Source organism: Rutilus rutilus (genome assembly GCF_951802725.1).
Source record: "Rutilus rutilus genome assembly, chromosome: 1".
Taxonomy (NCBI): domain Eukaryota; kingdom Metazoa; phylum Chordata; class Actinopteri; order Cypriniformes; family Leuciscidae; genus Rutilus; species Rutilus rutilus.
The window spans coordinates 41,010,551-41,030,037 of NC_140209.1; the positions used below are offsets into that span (position 1 = coordinate 41,010,551).

Consider the following 19,487-nt stretch of genomic DNA (forward strand, 5'->3'; position numbering starts at 1 on the left):
TTTATGAACTTATGCTTTGAGCCTTTCTATCCTAAATGTTTACGACAAAGCTATACGTCACGAACCGCCACATTTAAAAGAAATGTGATACTGTAAACATAGCCTACTGTACTAGACATGAGACGCATGACAGTGTGTGACAGTGAGGAAAAGGCTAGCATGAATTAGGTAGTGCGGACTCCGCCGATTATATTAAGAAATGAACTCTCAGTAACAGTGAGACATTACCAGATCCCTACGCTATTTCAGACCATGAATGGATCACATATGTCTAAGTGGCCAGCAATCATATGGCCCGATACACTTATCTCATAGAGAAGCCCAGTGTATATACACAAAGGAACAACTGCGGGCATTTAAATCCTTAGATGCATATAATTATGTGCTTTGTCGTCATGTTCAAGATATAAAGTTTTGTGACACGAGATCAGAGTTTTGCATTTTAACATTACCAGATACTCCAGGAAATGGAAATAAGCATGCAAATAGATCCAAATAATAAATGTAAGCAGTGCACTTGAAGATGTGCAGACACTAGAGATAATACTCAAAATTCACAAGGAAGAATAGTGTAAATAATTCACATTCAGACAGAAATGTTAGATAAGTGTTTGTATTAATTATAAGTCTTGGTATCAATTATTCACATTTGCCATTGTTGAAAGGTAATAAAGACAAGTGGTAGTTGCATAGGCTGTCAATGGATGGACAAAAAGCTCTCAGATTTCATTAAAAATATCTTAATTTGTGTTCCAAAGACGAATGAATGTCTTACAGGTTTGGAACAACATGAGGGTGAGTAATGACAATTTGAATTTTTGGGTGAACTAACCCTGCGAAACAGGTTTCTTTATCTATTCCACATTTTTAAAGGCCTATACTAATTTATTACATTTTATAATGAAAATTAAGCTTACAACGGTTCTGTTACAAGGATATTCTATATATTCTCAAACTCTCCAAAAAATGTGGTTGAATGCAAACACTGTTTTTACAGTTTTTCTCGATTGCTTAAACACGTTTCTTGAAACTATGCCTCGTATTCTCAAAACAGTAAACACAAATCCATAATGTCTCACCCAATTCCCCAAACATCCCATTTTCAGGTCAAAATGAAGCTCTACACTCAAAAGCATTCACTCTTGCTGAAAAACAAACTTTGCCCTCACACAGGACACACAAGCCCTCAAAATCACACACACTACAACATAGTCTAACACACTGGTGCAATAAATTCAAAACAACATTTCCAAAACTGGTAAGTTATGTTGCTTGTGGTTCCCCCCTCACAAACCTTTTCACATGATGAACAGAAAAGACACAACCAATGGATACATTGGCACATTTTTATTCATTCATGTACTACACAGTACAACACACACACACATTTTTTTTTTTTTTTCCTTTTTTTTTTTTTTTTACTCTCTCCTCTAATTTTTTTATATTTACTTACAGTAAGATGTGTGTGACCAATGACCATCATATGACAGTAAAAGAGCACACACAAACCTTATTCTAATATGGAATTGTATTGGAATGGTAAAGAGTGTTGTTACGTGACAGGAGGGCCTCCACTCAAGGAAACAATATGATGAACAAGTCTAAGAAAGTTCCACATATGGTTGAAATACCATCATTGGCCTAGAAAGATAACATTCTGGGAGTCAAGACTATAAAGGAGAAAGGATGCCCTCCCTTCACTGTCACACTCTGTAGCCACTCTGTGTGACTGTACGACTGCTGACCTTTTCTTGCAAGAAAATAAACCTCATCAAAGACTATTGGAAATGTTTGTCTCTTATTCAGTGATAGAATTTTGCTTGCCACCACACCTCCCTGAAGGTTCTCGAGGCGACGGTAAAGCGACTCAAATTTGGCCTTACTCGTAGCCCAGCCTCCCTCATAGTCATACCATTGACTAAGACATGGGCAACTAGAGTGGCTTGAATTTCATCTGAGACTGCTTGTCTTCTTGCCCTTGCCCTTGCCCTTCCTCCTCCTCCTCCTCCTCCTCCTCCTTATCCCTCCTCGATCTCTTCCTTCATGTCTTTCTGGATCCATTGTTCCAAAACTCAATAAACTGATTTGGGCCCTTTTATCTATCTATTGAAGATTGATGTGTGTTAAATTTTGACTCTTAGCTAACTGAACTGAAGCTGTGCTGACTTGAGTGAACAATATTGAATGCTAGTACTTTCTAAATGACAACATGGTCTAGGCAATGAGAAATGAAGGGATTTGTGTGTAGAGTTTTGCAGTGACAGTTCAACAAATCTGACTCATGTGTCAAAACAGGGAATAGTGTTTATAGTTCCCTTTCGAACGGTCACTTCGTATTGCGTAGCTATACGCAGTGGGGAAACTCCTTTTCCTTCTTCTTCTTCTTCTTCTTCTTGCTTTTTTACGGCGGATCGCAGACAGATATGTGCATTACCGCCACCTATCTAGGAAATGGACCATTGACACAACTATAACCTCTATTTACCCGCACAGAGGCTTCATAGAGTTTCATCCGGCGCTGCGTGTTCAGCTCCTCCGTCTACTCTCAGCCCCCATGACAGGTAGAAGAAAAAAAAAAAAAAAAAAAAAAAAAAACCTAATTTAAATGCGCTTATTTAACCCAGTATTTCCCAAATATTCTACCATTAGATTTATTATACTCCTATCTGACTTTAATACATTTTGAATAGTGAACTTAACTCCTATATTATTTAATTCCTCCTTCAACTCTTTCCTTTCAACATTATATCTCCTACAGTGCATTACTACATGCTCAACTGTTTCACTAACTTCACATGCCTCACATAAACCAGTTGGACTCTTACCTATTAAATGCAATGTACTATTCAATCTTGTATGTCCCAATCTTAATCTTGTAATCATATTCTCCTCATACCTACACCTACCTGATACTCTTCCTTTACCCACTATTGGCTCTATTTGATGCATATGTCTACCTTTTATTTCATTATCCCAATATTGCTGCCATATTTTCAGAATATTTTTTTTAATAATTGACTTAATTTCTGATCTACTAAATAAAATCGGTATATCTACTATATCTCGTTCTATTAACTCCTTTTCCTCGATTTGCTGAAGCTTTTATGTAAAACGCATTTGCAGCTGCACAGCTAGCACATTGAGCGTCTGGCTCGCTCATAGGCTGTGCTGCAGCAACTGCTTAAACCAATGGCGCGGGCGCCTCTGACATGTCACCAATGAGCATCATACACGTCAGAGCTCCCCAAGGGGGCGTGGCCTTAGCCTATATCAGAGCCCCGAATTCGCCATTATAGCAGATATCGCTCCTTCATGTCTCTGACTGTTTTACTGAGCTTCGCCGTTGAACAAGCCCTTCAACCTGAGCGAGCATCTATTTCAGCGGACTACGCCCTTTCTGCCGTTTTCCCCTGACGCCGTCTCACCTGTGGCTATCCGGCGACGACGATACCCTTTTACTAGCAATTTAGTGTTTCTAATATGCCTGGTTCATCTTGTGTATGGAACGCCAAAAGGGTCAAATTTCGCCACTAACGAAACGCCTTTAATTCTCATAACGCCGGTGTTTACGGCGTTTAAGACGAAAAGACGCCGCAAAGTACGGCGTTCCGTGGTACAAACGCTGCAAATTACGGCGTTTGAAAAGTAAAATCGCCGTCATTAACGGCGTTTTTTTGATCCAGTCAACAACGCCGTTTCTGACGCCGCAGGCCATCCATAATGCGCCGTAATTTGCGGCGCTTCTATCTGACAAAGACGGCGTAAAAAGCGGCGTTTTGTTTAATATTATAATCAGCCCCTCCCTTTTCTTCAAAGTTCAGCCCATCTAATGAAGCACATGGAAAGACATATGTAGTAGATTGTCGATCTGATCGGGTTCTGTTTTTCTAACGTTGTTAGGACTAGTGTTTGGACTTTTATCTTGTCATATTTTTTATTTCTTCATTAGGCGCGTGTATCGCCCTTTTTCCTTTATCATATGTGGGTATGATTTTATCCTCTGTTTACATTCATGTCTGCGAAATACATTAGATTTCCCAGCAAACTTACTACTTTCAATAGGGCATTGGTCTGCATGCACGGGTAACAGTGTCGTTTTGCTCTTGACGGGTTCGAATCCAAGGTCTGACCGTATTATTTTCTTTCCGTTTCGTTTCTTTTGTATTGGTTTGTTGGTGTATGTCTTTTAAATTTCGGAAGACTACCCGGTAGCTGACAACTGATTGAATAGCAGGCGGTATAGGCTTATTACGGAAATGACAGCTTGTATAAGGCTTTAGGTGTAGCAACTGTTTTAAGCTCATACTTTAAGCTCATTTTAAGCTCAACTGTTTTGTAGCAACGCTTTTTAAGATCATAAAGCTCTGGACTTTTAGCAGTTCCCAGGATAAGTCCACGAAAGGAGGTAGAGCCTTCCTAAACGATTGAACTATTAAAACAAGAGATGACGCCAGGGCCAAGCGAGGAGTAGGCTACCGCTGCTCTTGACCATACAAGACTGTATAGCCTATTTCACATATAAATAATTTATTATCATGCTGCCATTGCCTTAAAATGGACATTAATATTGCTAACAGTGAATAATATATTTTGTAACGGTTCATTCTGATGTCATATAATATAACGATTATAAGATTTGTTTATATATATATATATATATATATATATATATATATATATATATATATATATATATATATGGGTGATTCTTAGACTATGGGCACTGTTATGTACTTTGGTCATATTTTTAAAAATACATACAATTTTGGACAAAATCCTCTTTCTTTTTCAAACTAACAATAAAACCTCCTTAACTTTTTACTACCTTTCTATTATGATTTCTTCATACTTTTCAACCTCCTTATAGGTGTCAAAATCACTGTTTTCTCCTTGTCGCACACCCAGACTTTTTAACTTCAACAATGAAAATACAGTTTAAAAGTATGACTTATCTGGTAACTATTAAAATACTTAAATTAAGCACTAGTAAAATAATTAAAATACATTATAGTATTTAATGTGAGACCACCATCAATATTACTTTTTATACAAAATATAGCTGTCGCACAGTATTGGTGTCATTTCCACCACAACACTGTAATGTCCCTTTAAAAAGTTTGTGTGAAAGATTGTTTAGGTGGTTTCTATGGGAATGTTCAGAGACATCAGAGCACATGTTGGACATGGAGGCAATTTTAAATTTTCATCAAGAACAAATAAGAAAAATCAAGGTAAATATTGCTTGATCAGTTAATATATTTATTCTACGTCATTTCCAAACATGCTGTACCTTCAAGGGTGTTTTTAAAAAGTTAAAAATTTTAAGTTAAATAAGAGTATTTTACATACATGAAATGCTAAGTATTAATTCAAAGCTAATCAGTGCAGCTATCTTCCATTTTTTCACAAAAAACTACAGAAATGTCATTTCCACCACAGTCATTTCCACCACACTGCCCTCTGTGGTGGAAATGACAGCATGTGGTAGAAACATGCTGTACCTTCAAGGGTGTTTTTAAAAAGTAAAAATGTTTAAGTTAAATAAGAGTATTTTGCATGCATGAAATGCTGAGTAGTAATTCAAAGCTATCAGTGAAGCTATCTTCCCTTTTTTCACAAAAAACTACAGAAATGTCATTTCCACCACACTGCCCTCTGTGGTGGAAATGACAGCATGTGGTGGAAATGACATTTATGATTACAAAGTACAATTGACAGAGCCGTCGCAATGGGGTAGGCAAGGTAGGCAGCTGCCTAGGGCCCCCAGCTGAAGGGGGCCCCCGATGGCCGCACGGTCGTTTAGGTTGTGTATCTGCCCTCATCAGTGCCGGCCCGAGCCTTTTGGGGGCCCTAAGCAGAATTTGATTTGGGGGCCCCCTCCCACCACGCGGAGTCACCTGTGCTTGACGATTATTGACACAATGTCACTCTATAATGTTACATTATAAATTAATACAATGAGGTTATGTATTAATACAAAATAAATAGCCTACTTAATAAAAAATAGATACTTAAATAAAAATGTTTTAACTTTTTCTTTACTCTTTTACTAACTCTTTGAAACTTCTGAAAACAAACTGTCAAAAAACATATTAAAAAAAAATTATTTGCAAAATATCCTCCAACGTTTTGCAGCCCTTTGCAGTTTGAATGATGTCTTATATGAACATGACGGAGTATGTGTTTATGTTTCCACTGTTCGATCGCGTCCGCGCCTCACACACACACACACACACACACACACACACATTCAGCACTGCAATCTTAACATCGCAGCCTGTTCGTTATAGTCATAATAAAATATAATAATAAAATAGTCAAACTAACATATAAAAATTACACTGCTCTTTTTAAATAGTCAGTAGTAGCCTACAATTCGTACCATTCAGCGCTGCGTAGCCTAAGCACCGCTCCACTGTGATGTTTCCAAGCACATTTTTGCGCATGTGAAGAGAATGATTTTTTCCCTCGATATTGGATTTCAAGCACATTTTTGCGCTTGTGAAGAGGATGATTTTTTCCCTCGATATTGGAACGTGGGTGAAGTACAAAGAAGCCTATAATAAATAATAGTTTACCATCCAAATCCATCGCGAATGTTGAAACATTTTGATTCTAATGAGAGAGATCCGCTTTCACTTTCGCTTTAAATTATTTCGTTTTGGCTTGTTTATAGTTATTTTTTATTCTTGTTCTGTTCTGAATATCATTAAATTTAAAGGATAAATCAAATCAAATTTGTGTGAAATGGCTTAACATTACCGTGACTTTGCGCACGAATTTTCTATGCACGCGAGGTTATGCGCATGACTCAAACACTGGCAGACACAGCAGCAGTTGTAGGCAGGTATATTGATCATGAAATCAGAATTTTCTTGTCTTGAATTATTAATCCATTCATTAATTTATGTCACTTGTTTAATTTAATTAATATGTAAAAAAAAAAAAAAAAAAAAAAAAAACTCGCTTGGGGGCCCCCTGGTGGCGAGGGGGCCCCAAGCAGCCGCTTAGTTCGCTTATGCCTCGGGCCGGCCCTGGCCCTCATCAAACAGTATCAACCACTGTAAACAAACCACCACAGTGAGACAGCGCTATCACTTTCCATTACTGCTCCGTGAGAGGGACCCCCAAACTAGAGGGATTCCCCCTATGCAACGACAAACACTATGAGTGCCCTAATCACTGTAATGTTTAAGTGACATTCACCGTCGCGCACCCCCCATCAGGTCCCCCGCTAGCTGTCAGTGGAAGAGAAACTGTCGTTCCCACACTCAGCGCTACGCGGGCATTTAAATTTAAAAATGTCATCATGAAGCGCTCATACCCTCAGGATTTTCCAAAACACAGAGAAAGAAAGAAGAAGAGGAAAAACGCCAAAGACACAGCGGCAAGTAAACCATTATTATCTCCAAATACAACTGTCTGACGTATTTTCACATCTCTGCGAACATAAACCTTGACATCAGTGACCAAACACAATGGTAGATGTGAGCGTTGTTAGAGGGTGAAAATAGTCTAATAGTCATACTCAACTTTGTTCTGTTTGCAGAATTTAAGCATAAAATACACACTAGACAACTTCAATCTCGCCCCTTCACTGTTGTAGCTACAGCGTTCGAAAACTTCCTTTGAGCTAAATCCTCTTGATGCACGAGCCCAGATTACGATCGCATGAGATTTTTTGCCATGGGCAAAAGCTAGAGAAGTGTTGTCACTTAAGGCCATTGCACACTGAGTCCGAAATTTTCGTATGCGTTTTTTCGTGTTCGTCAGCCTTAAAATTCGTCACGCACAGAAACCTTGCACACTGAGTCCGATGCGTATTTATTAAACCTTTGCGGAAAAAAACGCAAAAAATACTAACCTTAAATGGATTCGTCAAGCAGTGAGGATTTGCGCCGAGAGGAAGGAGAGTTTCACCTCCTTATCAAGGAGTTGCGAAATTATCCCGAGCGTTTCAAAATTTACCTCAGAATGTCAGTGGAACAGTTTGATGCTTTGCTAGCGATACTGGAGCCACATATTGAAAAGAAGACCGCCAATTTCCGTGAACCAATCGATCCTGAACAGAGACTGTTCAGACACACACACACACACGGCCGGCGGAATTCAAGCGCTGGGCAGACAGAACAGCTGTAGCCTACGGGCTTTAGTTTTTTAACCAAATAATACATTCGTATTCGAATTGGCTGCTCAATCACACCTTAATCGATCCGAAATTTCGATCAAATTGAAAGGAGTGGTTCCTTTTCTAATACGATCGAGAATCACCTGCCACAATCTGTCTTTATATTCAGTGTTTTTGTAATCTGCATTTTGTTTATCATACAGTGCTTTGTGCTGCGAGACCAAGTCATAGACAGGGACCAAGTGTATCAACTTGTCAGACGCCATTCTGGATGTTGTCGTTTGCTTGTACGGTGGCTCTGAATAGTCAAAAATCCTCTCAAAACGCTGCCTGTGGATGCGAAAAACGCAGAAAATCGAACCCAATCCGATTATTTTTATTACGGACGAAAGTTTCGGAGGCAGTGTGCAAGCGTGATTGACATAACGTGAGGTCGTATTTATTTTTTAACGTCCGAAAAATTCGGATGCGAATTTCGGACTCGGTGTGCAATGGCCTTAAGTCAGAAAAGAAGTGATGTAATTTGAAAGATGTAGTCATTGAATACATTTTGTGCCAAAGCAAAGACAAATGATCCCCAGTTTAGCTCACACAGACTGATGTTGTGCTCATGTAAAAGGTTTGAGAAATGTGTCCTAGGGATTGTAAAAATAACTAAATAAATGTTTTTTTTTCCCCCTCTCTCAATCCACATTGAACAAAACCAATTCTTAGAGTCACGTTATTACTGTGTGTGTCCATGTAATGGAATAATTCAACACCTGACTATGTCTCCAGTCAACAGACTGAGAGTGATCTGTTTCTTTAAAATGTTTATCAGCTGTTTCATTTTTTTATTTATTTTTTATATTGCTGCTGTTGTCTGCTGTTGTGCAGAAATAGAGGCTTTATATTATATTTAAGGTTTGGAACATGATGTCTTCATTTCTGGCATGCTGTGTTTGACAAGAAAGATCCATGATTTTGGTATTGTGTGAGCTTGTGTGAGAAGAAAATGTAAGCATTTTAGAAACATGTTAACTGCATATTGTGTGAAAATATAAAAAGTAGACTACTTTTAAAAAAAATACTAGATAAATTCATAATTAGGGCCCAAAGTTAATTTAAGCCTTAAAAAAAAAAACATAATAAAAACATGAGAAATTAAAAAATAGCATCCAGATCAAGAACAAAGAGGCCAGGGAAATATGATTTTGCACTTGATTTATTGAAATGTGTTTTCAATGTTACTTAAAAAAATACATTTAAAATAAAAAATAAACACACAAATACTTGTTACAATAAATAAATAAAATATTTAAAAGAGCACATTTTCGAAATGATGCACAAGTTTCATGCATTTGGATGAGGAGCACAAACACTATGGAAGGCATTTTCTGCCAAATTTAAATAAATAAATTAAATGATTAAAATGAAAATGAAAACCAGATTAACGATTTCATTACAGAAATCTGTACGCAAAATATGTGACAAAATTGAGAATTAAAATTAAAGGATTTCATTTTCACGGTGACAGTGCATCATTATGGAAGGCATTTTCTGCCAAATTTAAATAAATAAATTAAATGATTAAAATGAAAATGAAAACCAGATTAACGATTTCATTACAGAAATCTGTACGCAAAATATGTGACAAAATTGAGAATTAAAATTAAAGGATTTCATTTTCACGGTGACAGTGCATCATCCCTGTCAAATTGAAAAATAAAATGCAATTGGTGATTTTACATTTCATTTTCACTACAGTCTCGAGGCAAGACAGCCAATATTAAAATGAAAAGCCAAACGTGAAAAAGAAACTACAAATACAGTTTTTACAAAGCTCTTCAATAATAGTGACACAATTCAAATTCAAATGTAAATTTTCGTTTTCATTTTAATTCCTCTTTTATTTCACAGTTTTCATTTTCGTTTTCATTTTCAAAGACAACCTGCATGCAAATTCTATGTTAATGAGTGGGTGTGGCTTGTAACGGCGCTAGAGGCACGCCTTCTGTAAAGCGAAGTCACCGACGTCCCTGTTGCTGCATGAGTTGAATGTGTGAAACGAAATTATTTAAATGTGATTATATTGTAATCGAGACAACGAGATATGGCGAAATCTGTTGGTGAGCTTTTGCAGGAAGCTGCCGCAGCATTAGTGGAAACAACCAGCCTGACCAGCATACTTCAAACCCTCGGCGCACTGCAGTTCGCACTGAGTCGCGGGCATCTTCAGTTGCCAGAGAAACTGTTAGTCAAGTCAAGTCTTGATCACTAGCTTTAACCGAGGACCTCGGCCAATGTTTCATATTCGCGTCATGCCTAACAACGTCAACGCCCTTCAGCACTAGCCTAGAGTACCTTATTGCTTTTATAAAACGGTTACCACACAATACAAATATTAAACCCGAAAAATATGTAGCCTATCTATGCAACTTTCATGAAGTAAAATCACTAAAAGCCAATTCCTTCCGCTGGAAAAAAAAAATAGTCCCTGACCATAAAGCAACAGGAGAACTTACATTATTTCTCCATTAGATGGAGACAAAGACTGTCTTAATGAGTGAGTCAGTCAGTAGAGAAGACTTTTGAAATGACTCAAACTTGTGATCACGGAGAAGAAAGACGCAACTGACATGAATAGGCACGGACAACCCCTTAACTGTTAAAAGTACAAAATATCACAGCGGACATTCAAACGGATTTTTTATTATGAATATAGGACTGACCTGAAGGAAAATGCTATAATATATATCTAGCCTACTGTAAGCCGTCTGGCTATAATTGTTGTAGAAATTGTGTTACTAAGACTTTTGTACACCCAAATAGTTGAATTTCCAAAACAGCCTAATACATGAATGAACCTCATCGATTATGATCTAGTCTAACATCATAATGGCCTTATACCGGATACTTTGAACAGTTTCTCTGGCAACTGAAGATGCCCGCGACTCAGGTCTAGGAACTGCAGTGCGCCGAGGGTTTGAAGTATGCTGGTCAGGCTGGTTGTTTCCACTAATGCTGCGGCAGCTTCCTGCAAAAGCTCACTAACAGATTTCGCCATATCTCGTCGTCTCGATTACAATATAATCACATTTAAATAATTTCGTTTCACACATTCAACTCATGCAGCAACAGGGACGTCGGTGACTTCGCTTTACAGAAGGCGTGCCTCTAGCGCCGTTACAAGCCACACCCACTCATTAACATAGAATTTGCATGCAGGTTGTCTTTGAAAATGAAAACGAAAATGAAAACTGTGAAATAAAAGAGGATTAAAATGAAAACGAAAATTTACATTTGAATTTGAATTGTGTCACTATTATTGCGTGAGCATTAATAAAGAGCTTTGTAAAAACTGTATTTGTAGTTTCGTTTTCACGTTTGGCTTTTCATTTTAATATTGGCAGTCTTGCCTCGAGACTGTAGTGAAAATGAAATGTAAAATCACCAATTGCATTTTATTTTTCAATTTGACAGGGATGATGCACTGTCACCGTGAAAATGAAATCCTTTAATTTTAATTCTCAATTTTGTCACATATTTTGCGTACAGATTTCTGTAATGAAATCGTTAATCTGGTTTTCATTTTCATTTTAATCATTTAATTTATTTATTTAAATTTGGCAGAAAATGCCTTCCATACTAACCTGCTTGTTTTTGTAAAGTCCTTTAAAGGACAAACATTGGTCCGACGGCAACGTCGTGTCCCTGGCCAAAAATAGTCGCGGTATGACGGCATAAATCGGTAAAAATATGTAACACACATTTCCTAAAAATGCATTCAGATACATGTGTGCATGTCTACAGTTATCTGAGGTTGCATGTATAATTGTTATTTTGACTTTTAGCTACGTGTAGTTCAATATATACCATGTTGTGTTTCGGGTGAGAGAGGACGTCACCATGGCGACGTCTTTTACACGTGCATTTATAGTCCATCATGACCCTCTATGAAATCAATTGTGATAAAGCTGTGCTTAATCCTTGCGTGGTTAATACTGCAATAATTAATTAAAATTTTTATTAAATTAAAGTTTTAATAAGTTTTGTGAATACGTCCACTGACGTCCTTTACACGTCTATAGTATCGGGTGAGAGGACGTCACCTGGCGACGTCTTTTACACGTGCATTTATAGTCCATCATGACCCTCCATCATGGAATCCTTGTGAAATATGCAAAAGCTGTGCTTAATCCTTGCATGGTTAATACTGCAAAAATTAATTTAATTGCCCAAGTAGTTTTTAAGAGGTGTGAAGACGTCCACTGACGTCCTTTACACGTCAAGGCTGTGAATACACGTCCACTGACGTCCTTTACACATCTAGTCAAGCAAGACAGAAAAAAAACCCCAGGAATTATCTTTATGAAATACACGAATTGCACTCAAAAAAATGATTCAAGGCCTTCTTAGATATGACACATTTAAATTGTGTTCACTTTATTTAAGTATATCTAATTAGGAATAATACGTATATATATTTAATAAGTCTAACGTAAAATGTATAAATAGTGTCATCTATGAGATTTTATTTAATTTGGTTAACTCAAATTAATTTGGCTTCGGAGCGCGCCATTTGCGCATGTGCAAAACAAGCTTAGAGAAGAACATGCTCAGAGTGTGGCCGCCATTTTATCGTCTGCCGCCGCAAGAAGGACTGCAACGTCGTATTCGTTATTGGTAAGTATTATCTTGTTTGAGTATTTGTAACAAAGAATTTACCTCACTGTAAGAGGATGTGTAACTTATATCTTAATTTTGAGTGAAATATGCATGCAACAGCAGTGAAAGTTATGCGAGGTGAATTGTTTTAAGTGTCCCTTCGATAGCTTAACTTACTCACACAACGTGCAAATTCTGTGTTAGACCAGTCTAACGATCCCGAATTTGACTGTAACTGTGCAAAATTGGTTCTTAACTTATTGGCTTGCTAGCTGGATTGATATATCCGTCATAAAATGAATTAGAGGCTTGCGATCGCCGCGATTGTTTCGGCGCCGAATCTATTTTTAGCTGCGTCACTCACTCACGCTGAATTGGCCACAGTGCGTTTTTCTTGATCAAATTTGACCTGCCTAACATGAAAAATAAGACATTTCAGCATAAAATCATGAAGTGAGGTGTTCCGTGTTTCACAATCACCATAATGACATTAAGCGCTGTGGGGGGGAAAATACACGAAACCATCGTTTTTGTTCAAAGGCCTGTTTAAATAATTAACTATAAGGTAGAACGTATATCTCAATATTAAGATTACTTTTATCATGTAAACTACCTATTTACAACATCGTAGCTGAGCTGCCCATGGTAAATCAGAGCAAGTGACATACAGGGGTTAACCTAAGTTAACGTTACATCAGAACACCTGAAAAATGTGACAGAATGGACGATATAGTCGTCTGTTTTTGCATTAAACACGCTATTTGATTAACGCTATAAAACGCATATTTGTTGAAATTATCGATCTATGTATTCTGTGAACTCCCATTCATTTCTCAAAAAAAAAAAAAATAGGCATCTAACATTATCTATCTATATATAATACATACGCACTTTGATGGCGTATAATATGCACGGACCCCACACCACTAAACCTACCCAAGGGTTTACAGTGCGTAAATAGGCTATGCATGTAAAAAGTCATTTTTGCGTATCAACTGCGGGATGAAACACAAAGCATGCTATAGATATGCATTTTCATGCGACTGGGTTAAATATTGCTGGTAGACAATTGTACCAAGTAAACATTTTAAATTATTTTAAAACCAATTTAATTACTTGAGAGAATTGTAAAGTGTCATATTAAGGGATTAGTTCACCTCAAAAAGCATATTTTCATATGAGTACTGGTTCCCACTCCTAATCAACATCTTCTCTTTCACAGATTTATGAATATGACCAGGTGAACAGCAACCTCCTAGTTATAGTAAGTCATATTCAAATATTCTGATTTAGGCTACTTGTGTCATTTGTTAAATATGGTATCTTATAATACTTTTTTATTCTTCTTTTTAGGATTGTGAATGTGGCAGTGCAAAGAATGTGTCCATCGAAACTAGCTAGCAGGTATTTGTTGCTGCAGCATTTAATGCAGACTCATCTGTGCTTTAGGGGCAGTTTTTGCTATCCATGTCCATACACAGATTGCCCATGCACGTTTAGTATATGGAGTAAGCTTCTTAATCACACGTACAAAATACATGCTAAACAGGAAACTCCAAAGCCAGAAGAATTAACAACATTCCAGTGTCATGTGTGTTCATGCAAGGAGCTAGCAACAGAAAGATTATTTTCAACACATAAATGGACATCTCAGGCATAATGAAACAGTTCAGTGTATGTTTGTAGGATGTGCATTTGAAAGTAACATTTACAGGACATTTAACACCCACAGATACCGGAAACACAATCCACATTCCACATTCATTAATAGACTTCAAACCCATTGTCGTCAGCCAATCCCCATGATAGAGGTGTTCAAGAATCAATGGCCAGCTCTTTTTCAGCAGAGAGAAGTAAGTAAACATGTTATTTTGTGTTGTTCTTTTTTTTTTTCATTTTGAAGGTGAACACAGAGTTCATGCAGATCACTACGAAGCCACTGCAATCAATGTTCCTACAGCTGGACCACTTTTCAGATAAACTGATGCAGATCTTCAAGAGCAAAGGAGGAGTGAAGGGGCAAAAGATCAAAAACGCCCTGGTGATCACAGACTCTGTTAGTATAAATGCATGCAATGTCTTCTGTTTTGTCTAGTTATTGTACAGCTTTCTGCATTTGGCTAATTTCAGTCTTGATTTCCCCCCTGCTGTAGTGTGACAACATAAACATCAGGAGAGAGTGCACCCTGAAAGGCCTGATGATCTACCCGATTGAAGATCCAGACTCTTTCTTCAAGGAGTATGTGGTAAGTGATTTTTTTTTTTTTTATATAACAACAATTCTGTTAATACTTTCATGTTTTATAAAAGAAGATATGATTGATTATTATTAAATGCTCAATTTTCATTTCACAATAAAATATGTATTAGTGGAATAATAATATTTTGTTTTATTCATTTTAATAAAATAATATTTTTAATAGTAATAATTTTGCAGGGGTAATAACTTTTTTCATTTCATGTGTATGCCTTTCATTGTTCATCTGAACACAATAGAATTTGTAGAAGTTTTCAGATGTGTATGTCTATGTCCATAAAATGGAAGTAAATAGCAGCCAACAATGTAATAGTAAAAGTGAAAAGTAGCAATGCAATTTGCCGATTACTTTTAAAATATAAAGGGTCAAATTCACCTGGGCTTAACCAAAGTGTTTTGTGTTTTGTCCAGGCCACTGAGGATGCAGAAAATGAAATCCCAAACACAGTCAAGGAGATTGTACAGAAGACATCGGAGTTGTGATCGAGGGCATTAAGGTTTTGAGCGACCTAGACTGCGTGATCCTTCATCATGCTGTTCGATCTCATTTATGCTCTTGATCTTAATTTTCCTGACAACCTCAAGTACACCTTCAAGTTTATCCAGAAAATCCTAATGAACTTGGATGGACATAGGCTGAATGCAAAAATCCAGCAACTTAAAATCAAGCTGTTTGCATAAGATGTGCACTTTTTTTGAGAACACAATGAGAATTATTTGAGAAAACGTTGTATATTGAGTCATTAACATACTTATGCACGCACACACACCACAAATTTTTTTTTTTTTTTAACACTCTTACATGCTTTTTCTTACATGCTTTTTGTGTGTATTTCTACTTAGTCGTTCTTGTCTTTAGGGATAGTTCACCCAAAAATGAAAATTCTGTCATTTACTGATCCTAGGGTTGTTCCAAACCTGTATAAATGTATTTGTTCTTTTGAACACAAAGGAAGATGTGTTAAAGAATATGGGAAACTTAACAGTTCTGGGCCACCATTGACTTTCATAGCTGTTGTTTTTTCTTCCTACTATGGAAGTCAATGGTGGCCCAGAACTGTTCAGTTTCCCATATTCTTTAACATATCTTCCTTTGTGTTCAACAGAACAAAGACATTTGTACATGTTTGGATAAAGGCTTTAATGTGTACTTGCATTTTTCTAAGTACTTTTCACATTAAATAACTATTGCACTATTGAGTTTGAGTTTGTCTCTTGTCTCTATGGGGTACAAAATAAGGATTTCCTAATTGATTTTTCAATGAAATGTTCTAATTTAAGTTTAAGAAGCATAAAACTAATTGTATAAATGTATCCATTTCATCTAAACTATTTGATCAAAATTGAGTTGGACCAACTCATTTAAGTTGGTCAAAATTGAGTTGGACCAACTCATTTAAGTTGGTCAAAATTGAGTTGGACCAACTCATTTAAGTTGGTCAAAATTGAGTTGGACCAACTCATTTAAGTTGGTCAAAATTGAGTTGGACCAACTTAATTACATTTCATTGCATGAATGAGTTTTTTATAAGTTGGGGCTACACATATTTATTGGATGGAAATCCTGCCCTCAATTAAATTGAGTTTGTCCAATGAGTTATTTTTTTGAGTGTGTATACAAAGTAAATATATTTACTTTATCTTGTTTAAATAAATTATAATCTCACAGTTCCCAGTGTGGTTAAGTGAATGCAAAGCCTCTGCATTTTAGTCATTATTTCAACCTGATACGTTGTGGGTTTTTTTATTTTTTTATGGAATGTATGCATGTAAAACAGAAATATATCTGGTCACCATTTATGTCTGAGTTGGATGTAATTGCCAAAACTGTGCTGCCAAGATGTAACAAAAGATCTCCCGACATTACCAAATCCCGCGATAGGTTAGATTATCTCACGAGATGTTAACGCGTTTTCCCCATAGACTCACTCCGGAACACTGAAGTTTGAACAACCACGGAGAGAGGAGGAATTGACCCAGCAAACAGGGGACGTCCCCCGGACGTTTCTAACGTCCCCTTAGGTCCGCATTAGGTCCGCTTTGTAACGTTCCCGATCGGACGTTCGGAGGACGTCCGCATTTGGTCCGCTTTGTAACGTTCCCGAGCGGACCTTCGGGGGACGTCCGCATTTGGTCCGCTTTGGAACGTTCCCGAGCGGACCTTCGGGGGACGTCCGCATTTTGTCCGCTTTGGAACGTTCCCGAGCGGACCTTCGGGGGACGTCCGCATTTGGTCCGCTTTGGAACGTTCCCGAGCGGACCTTCGGGGGACGTCCGCATCTGGTCCGCTTTGGAACGTTCGCTGATGGACGTTCTGAGGACATTTATCCGTGCCAGTTTGCGAACGTCTCCCTCACATGCCATTTCCATGACAACACACAATCCAGTCGCCCATGCCTTTGATTTTTATCATTAGACCGGACATCTTGCAACTCAGACAAATGAATGATTAAACTAAAATATAAACCCATATTGGATTTAAAAGGGGATTTGTTTATCCATTAAATTAACTGTGATAATGGATTTTATCTAAAAAACATGGTTTTTGTTTTGCAGATTGAGGTTATAGTTTTATAACTGAAAATAAACTATAGTAAAAATATTATTTAAATTAATTGTAAAATTAAGTTAATGTTAAAAATGTTAGTGTTTTAATTGTAATGTTAAGATAATAACTTCCATGTTACTTATAACTTCTATCACTAATTAAAGATGTAATCAAATCACGAGTCTGTTTTCAGCCAATATAATTTAAACATCAAAAACATGAGAATTGATTCAATTGAATAGCCTACAATTGATTATTCCGCATGAAGAAAATAAGGTTGAATCTCAGGAGCTCTAAAATAATGCATCGACTTCACATGATGAATGCAGCCGAGGAAAATGCGAAGAATGGAAAAGCACATGCTGGAAAGAAAGTGGAAAATAACACAGGTAAGACAAATGTATCCTAATTTAGGCTACCTGCAAAAATGTTGGTCAGGGCGATCGAAGTACTGGTTTTATTCAAAATAAGTTATTTTAGGAAAAATATTATTCTAATTATTGCACTTAAGACTGATAGCACATTGCATTTCAAATAACAAAAAAAAGTGTCATAGCTACACACTATAATTTTGGCAGAATATGCCTTCCATAACACACCAGCAAGTTACGATCAAATGCACCTAAGCGAGTGACGTCATTCATTATGCACGCAGCATGTATCCATGTATCCATGGCAACGCTCAGCTGTAGTGACAGTTGACAGTCCTCCTCAGACGCGGCCTTGTGTTTTCCCTTTCGTCTGTCTTAAAGGTATTTTTAATTTTTAGATTAGTATACATTAGTTATCGTAACCACTATACATCATTACATATTATGAAAATTTGACTTTTTAAAACGTTTGCTGAAGTTGTCCGCCGTGTACCACTGCTAACCGTTATGCTAACACTACGAAACTAACTAAACTAACTTAGCTGCTAAATGTTGCTGAAATGAGACGACGTTATATTTCACATATTCATATATAGACATATAAAATCATAACACTACTGAATGTGTTAATTTTGTTGTTTTAGATGCCAGGGGGAAGAATTGCCAACGGACTAACCCCACAGCTGACCGACCGAGACACACACAAACACACAGCTGCCAGCGCGTTTGAAGACACACACACACACACACACACACACACACACACACACACACACACACACACACACACACACACACACACACACGGAAAGAGCACAACACCTTTACAATTGTTAAAATAAATACTTTGTTCCTTACAACGTGTCTGTTTTCTTTGGTTAGCCAGAAGTAAAATAAAATAAAAAAGGATGTTAAAAGGACTTCTAATGAACGTTCTGTAAAGGTCCCCGAATGTTTTCCAAACGTCCCACGAAGGTCCCTTGGGACGTCGCACAACGGTCCTGCAAACGTCCTGCGAAAGTCCCCCGCGACGTCCTGCGAACGTCCTCCGCGACGTCCTGCTAACGTTTAAAGAACCCTACACGAAGACGTCCAGAGGACGTTCGCAGAGGACGTTCAGGGACGTTCTAGGGACGTCTTTTTGTTAGCTGGGGAGGCCCATATTATTAAAAATCTACTGTTGGGTACGTACATTTTGTATTATTAGATTCACGTGCTAGAGTTTTACTTGTTTGACATGAATGAACCGAAAGAAATGATGCCCACATTGTCAACTGAAATTGGCTAACGTTAACTGAGTTTGGCTAAAATTAGCTAGTAGGCTAAAAGTTGCTATGAACTTATACAACGGTATACCATAGTATAAAGTATGTTTAATGATACAGTCATAGTTATTACTGTAAATTATTAATGTAGCCTTTTGAGAGTTTCTTTCAGAAAGTAAATTATCTGAAGTAGAATTAAATGTTTAGCTGGATTTGAACATGTATGTTTTCAGTAACTGCTTTAAAAATATTTTGTAATTTTAGAATTGCT

The 19,487-nt window shown here is 37.2% G+C and overlaps 2 protein-coding genes across 4 annotated transcripts in view; both read left to right on the top strand.

Moving 5' to 3' along the window:
* The window catches only part of LOC311299655 (uncharacterized protein), a 424,501-nt gene that overhangs the window by 173,068 nt on the left and 231,946 nt on the right, over positions 1-19,487 (top strand). The window lies entirely within an intron of this gene.
* On the top strand, positions 12,720-15,595 carry LOC311299880 (uncharacterized protein). Of its 3 annotated transcripts, XM_084423796.1 has the most exons (7): positions 12,720-12,793; positions 13,998-14,039; positions 14,129-14,179; positions 14,508-14,628; positions 14,679-14,831; positions 14,929-15,021; positions 15,444-15,595. In XM_084423796.1, exons 3-7 carry the CDS (start codon positions 14,154-14,156, stop codon positions 15,513-15,515), a joined length of 465 nt encoding a protein of 154 aa, XP_084279922.1. In that variant the 5' UTR covers positions 12,720-12,793; positions 13,998-14,039; positions 14,129-14,153; the 3' UTR covers positions 15,516-15,595. The 3 variants fall into 3 exon arrangements, with proteins under 3 accessions (XP_084279922.1, XP_084279921.1, XP_084279923.1); XM_084423795.1 differs by lacking the exons at positions 12,720-12,793; positions 13,998-14,039; positions 14,129-14,179 and having other exon boundaries at positions 14,324-14,628; XM_084423797.1 differs by lacking the exons at positions 12,720-12,793; positions 13,998-14,039; positions 14,129-14,179 and having other exon boundaries at positions 14,324-14,628; positions 14,736-14,831.